This window comes from Branchiostoma floridae, chromosome 13 (genome assembly GCF_000003815.2).
Source record: "Branchiostoma floridae strain S238N-H82 chromosome 13, Bfl_VNyyK, whole genome shotgun sequence".
Classification (NCBI taxonomy): Eukaryota; Metazoa; Chordata; class Leptocardii; order Amphioxiformes; family Branchiostomatidae; genus Branchiostoma; species Branchiostoma floridae.
The window spans coordinates 19,272,917-19,277,118 of NC_049991.1; the positions used below are offsets into that span (position 1 = coordinate 19,272,917).

A 4,202-nucleotide genomic window follows, 5' to 3' on the forward strand; every position below is an offset into this window, starting at 1 on the left:
ACCTGTATAATGCCCTATCTGGTATATAGGCGAAGGAAAGACACCTTACTTACCTGTATAATGGCCTATCTGGTATATAGGCAAAACAAAGTTGCTTTACTCACCCTATCTGGTCTAAATGCAAAGGAAACACACCTTACTCACCTGTGCGGTGTCTTACCTGGTCTGTAATCAAAGGAAATACACGTTACTCACCTGTATGGTGTCTTACATGGTCTGTAATCAAAGGAAATACATGTTACTCACCTGTACGGTGTCTTACCTGGTCTGCTATAAAAGGAAACACACCTTACTTACCTGTACGGTGTCTTACCTGGCCTGTTATAAAAGGAAACACACCTTACTCACCTGTACGGTGTCTTAGCTGGTCTGCTATAAAAGGAAACACACCTTACTTACCTGTACGGTGTCTTACCTGGTCTGCTATAAAAGGAAACACACCTTACTCACCTGTACGGTGTCTTACCTGGTCTGCTATAAAAGGAAACACACCTTACTTACCTGTACGGCGTCTTACCTGGCCTGTTATAAAAGAAACACACCTTACTTACCTGTATTGTTGTCATTTAGTAAGAAGAGAAAAACAATTTGTTTGTCAATGTTAATAAAGGTACATTTTACAATTGAAATTTTCTACGTCATAACTAAATGTTATAAAACATTTCCTTTCTGTACTCAGAAGAGGAGCCCGCTCATGCCATGTTCCAACATTTTATTAGACTATTAATAGCATGTGGTTACATTTTTCTGCACACAAATAATGCAATTAATATTGTTTATGTCTTAACCCCTTCCAGTACTTTAAAAATATTTAGGAAGTGAAATGAAATACATTTTGTATTTGAAATAAGTTTGTACACACTGTAACAGATACTCATCTAATCAAATCCTCATTTTAGCAATGTTTCTGTGATAAATAAAGATAAGAAAAGTCCAGTTTGGTGAAGAGTTATTATTATAATGTAAATAGTATTGTTAATAATGAATAGCTATGTTTTTCTAGTATTGGTTACCTGCCCCTAGTCAGGTTTATAACACTAATGTGTCTGAGCCTTTTGTACATTATTGGGCACTGAGGAGAATCAATATCCATATTTGCACTAAGTTCCTCAAACCTGGGTAATTATAGCACAGAAATAAGGACCACATTGTAAATATCAGTCAGATGATAGCACTATGAATTGAAAATCTTGTTCAGAATTCACTCTAAAATGGTTGTATGATAAGCTATGCTACAACAGTCCCTTCCGCGATACTTATAGAACAGTCCCGCAAGGAGGTCACATGACTAGTGCCCGCCATTTTGAATTGCCATTGTTAATGTATGGCAGTATCGGCGGCGTACGTTTTGACCAAAAACAGGGACTTAAAATGCTTGTAAAGCACGGAAACTCCGTACACATCAATGGGACACCATCTTGAACATGTTTGTGGCGGTAGGTTTAGGTGTCGTTGCGCGACGGCTGATATTTTTGTGGATATAGTGGGCATTCGCTAAAAAGACATTTTGCTGGGCGTTCGCTAAAAAGACCATCAAGAATCGAAAACTTTGATTTATGTCACTTCGGGTCGATGGATTGACTTGAAACTCAGGATTGATACATGGGAGCACAACGTGAACATATTCCAAGCAAAAAAAATGAGATTCGTGCAGCGCGGACTTCTCTAGAGTGGGCGTTTGTGGGCATTCGCTAAAAAGACCCTCCCCTACAATAGTCACTTACTGCGACTCACCAATACGTTTGGACTCCCTATTTTAAAATCCTAGCTAAAAGTCTGCAGCAGGGCTAGCCCTTTGTAATAGCCATAGGCTAGTTGGGCAGCCCTGGCTGTGCGTGCTGAACAGCCAAACCAATAAATAAACACTTAATGTCTTTTATCTTCCACTTCCAAATTGTATGTTAGTCTACAACAAATGTGACAGCCCTAAATTGTGGGGAATTATTCTTCCAGTTTTAACTTAAGTGCACACTGACTGTTTGACACTCTAAGTTAAAGAAGAGAAACAGTTGAAAAGTAATCAAGTACTCACTGTTGCTCTCAAGTAAGGTCCCCAGGTATTCACATAGTCTGAAACAACCAAGTGACAACAGATCATTGCTTTTAACAGTCTTTTGTTTGTTCAAGTTTTTGTCATCATCAAAGACCACAAGTCACCTTGTCAAGTAGTTCAGGTTCTATACTGGAGCAGTAAATAAAGCTCTATCTGTACCTGTACCTTTACCTGATGTTACGTTTTAGGTATAATGCTAGTTCACCTTTATCCGCAGGATAACCTATATATATCTGTTGCTTTCAGAAATGAGTACATGTATTTAGGGATATCAGATCGACGGACAGTCGATAGTCTCAAACTACAATAGTTTGAACATATTACAACTTGAAACCACCGTCTGTCGACTTGATATCCCTTAACACCATGTGGGTAAACACAACGAATATAGGTTACTTACTTACTTGTTACTTGGGCCCTTTGTTCCGGGCGGAACATAGGCCACCGATGATTGCCCTCCACAGTACACGTCTCTGGGCCTTACCCTGCAGATAAAGTTGAACTAGCATTTTCTAGCCCTATAAACAAGTAGACTATTGTTGTGGTCCCCCGACACTAAGAGAAGAGTCGGCCGTCCAAGCTCAACTCTCAAGAAGCTCATTGAGGACGAAACAGGACTGGAGGGGAAAGGTCTTCTTTCCGCGATGAAGGACAGGCAGTTTTGGAGGGCCAACTTCGTTTGCTCCACCTCTCAAGAGGATGAAAGATGATGATGATGATAAACAAGTAACGGCCCACTCACCCATGGCTGATATCCAGGAGTCCCCCAGAGCCACACCCTTCAGGTTACACTTTACATCCCCCTGCTTCACTGCCTGCAACAACACAATTTCTTTTGTTTATTGTTCTCTTAGTCCCTTGTTCTTTCAGTCATAGTTGCTAAAAAATGTCCCTAACATGAACTGGACAGCCATAAATATGACGAAAAAGCAGTGTTGGTTCGTTTCTCAAATTTGCTCATAGATGGCTCTAAAATGCAACAGAGAGCCTCTAAATCTTAAAAAATTGTTGGGGGAGGCCCCCCAAACCCCCCAAAGAGAGGGGGGCAACCGTGCGAGAGTTTGGCCGCGTCTTGGTGCGCCCCCTGACCCAACCCCCCCCCCCCCCCCCCTTAGCAAATTTCTGGATCCGCCAGTGAGTAGTGTCCAGACTATTTGATTTTACTGCTGCTGGGGTCCCTGACAAAGGTGGGCAGCACTCGGCTTGTCCTCACACACCACGCTTCCATGGGGCCTGTCCAGCAGGTTATGATTTAGGAAAAAGGCAAATTTTTAAAGAGGACCCTTTTTAACCAAAAATGATTTCACCAGGTTCAAATATAGGATATAGAACTGTTTTCTTTTACACAACACGATGCTTTGTTGCCTACCAGACATCTTCCTTGCTAGTAGGCATATATAGAATACAACACGGTGTATTCCATATCACCCGAGGTACCAGCCCGACCGTGGGTCGGATCGCCCGAGGGCAGAGGGTGATCCGACCCGCGGGAGGGCTGGGACCGCTACTTATCTCATACCCACTGTTTTGATGCGAAATGCGCCAGAAGTTGAACAAATTTGTTGCCCTCGAAAAAAAAGCGTTGCAACAGTAATGTTCCAACATCCGAATCAGGTATTCGAACTTTCGATGCCGCCGTACTCGGCCCACTCGAAACAGTTCGATTCATTCGAATGGAGCCCGTGTGATAAGCCCGGGCCGTACGGAAAGTTATCAGCCGGTCCGGAACACCCGTATCGAACGTTTTCGCGTCACGGGTATGACATAAACCATCTTATACACCACTGTGACCATTTACGCACGCACGGACGCCTATAAGTTTTCGTTTTTTCCTCGAACCAATCTGGAGTGGAATTATTGCCTGCCACGGTGGTAATTGCTCCCACCATTAAGTCCTTCCGTGCCAGGCAGGCGGCCTATTAACCCTAACCCGCCCTAACACGGGACCTCAACTCTCCTCCTACATTGCCCCATGTGAGGCTATTTGGGGGGTAACCTCAAAGTAGAACTTAAAGAAGTAAATCGATGACAGAAGTAGAAGGCCAATATCAATTTTCCCATAACACATTACAGAAAAAGACAAGCCAAGGCAAGAAAGGGAATAATAATACATCAACCCAAGACAAAATAAGCTGCCCAATACATCATC

The 4,202-nt window shown here is 42.6% G+C and overlaps 1 protein-coding gene across 1 annotated transcript in view; it reads right to left on the reverse strand.

Moving 5' to 3' along the window:
* LOC118428614 (retinoid-inducible serine carboxypeptidase-like) overlaps positions 1 to 4,202 on the reverse strand; it is a 22,376-nt gene that overhangs the window by 11,791 nt on the left and 6,383 nt on the right. Inside the window, exons 6-7 of the mRNA XM_035838719.1 lie at positions 2,796 to 2,868; positions 2,033 to 2,070 (exon numbers count right to left, since the gene is read on the reverse strand). Of these exons, the coding sequence (XP_035694612.1) occupies positions 2,033 to 2,070; positions 2,796 to 2,868 (111 nt within the window). The remainder of the gene's footprint in view (positions 1 to 2,032; positions 2,071 to 2,795; positions 2,869 to 4,202) is intronic.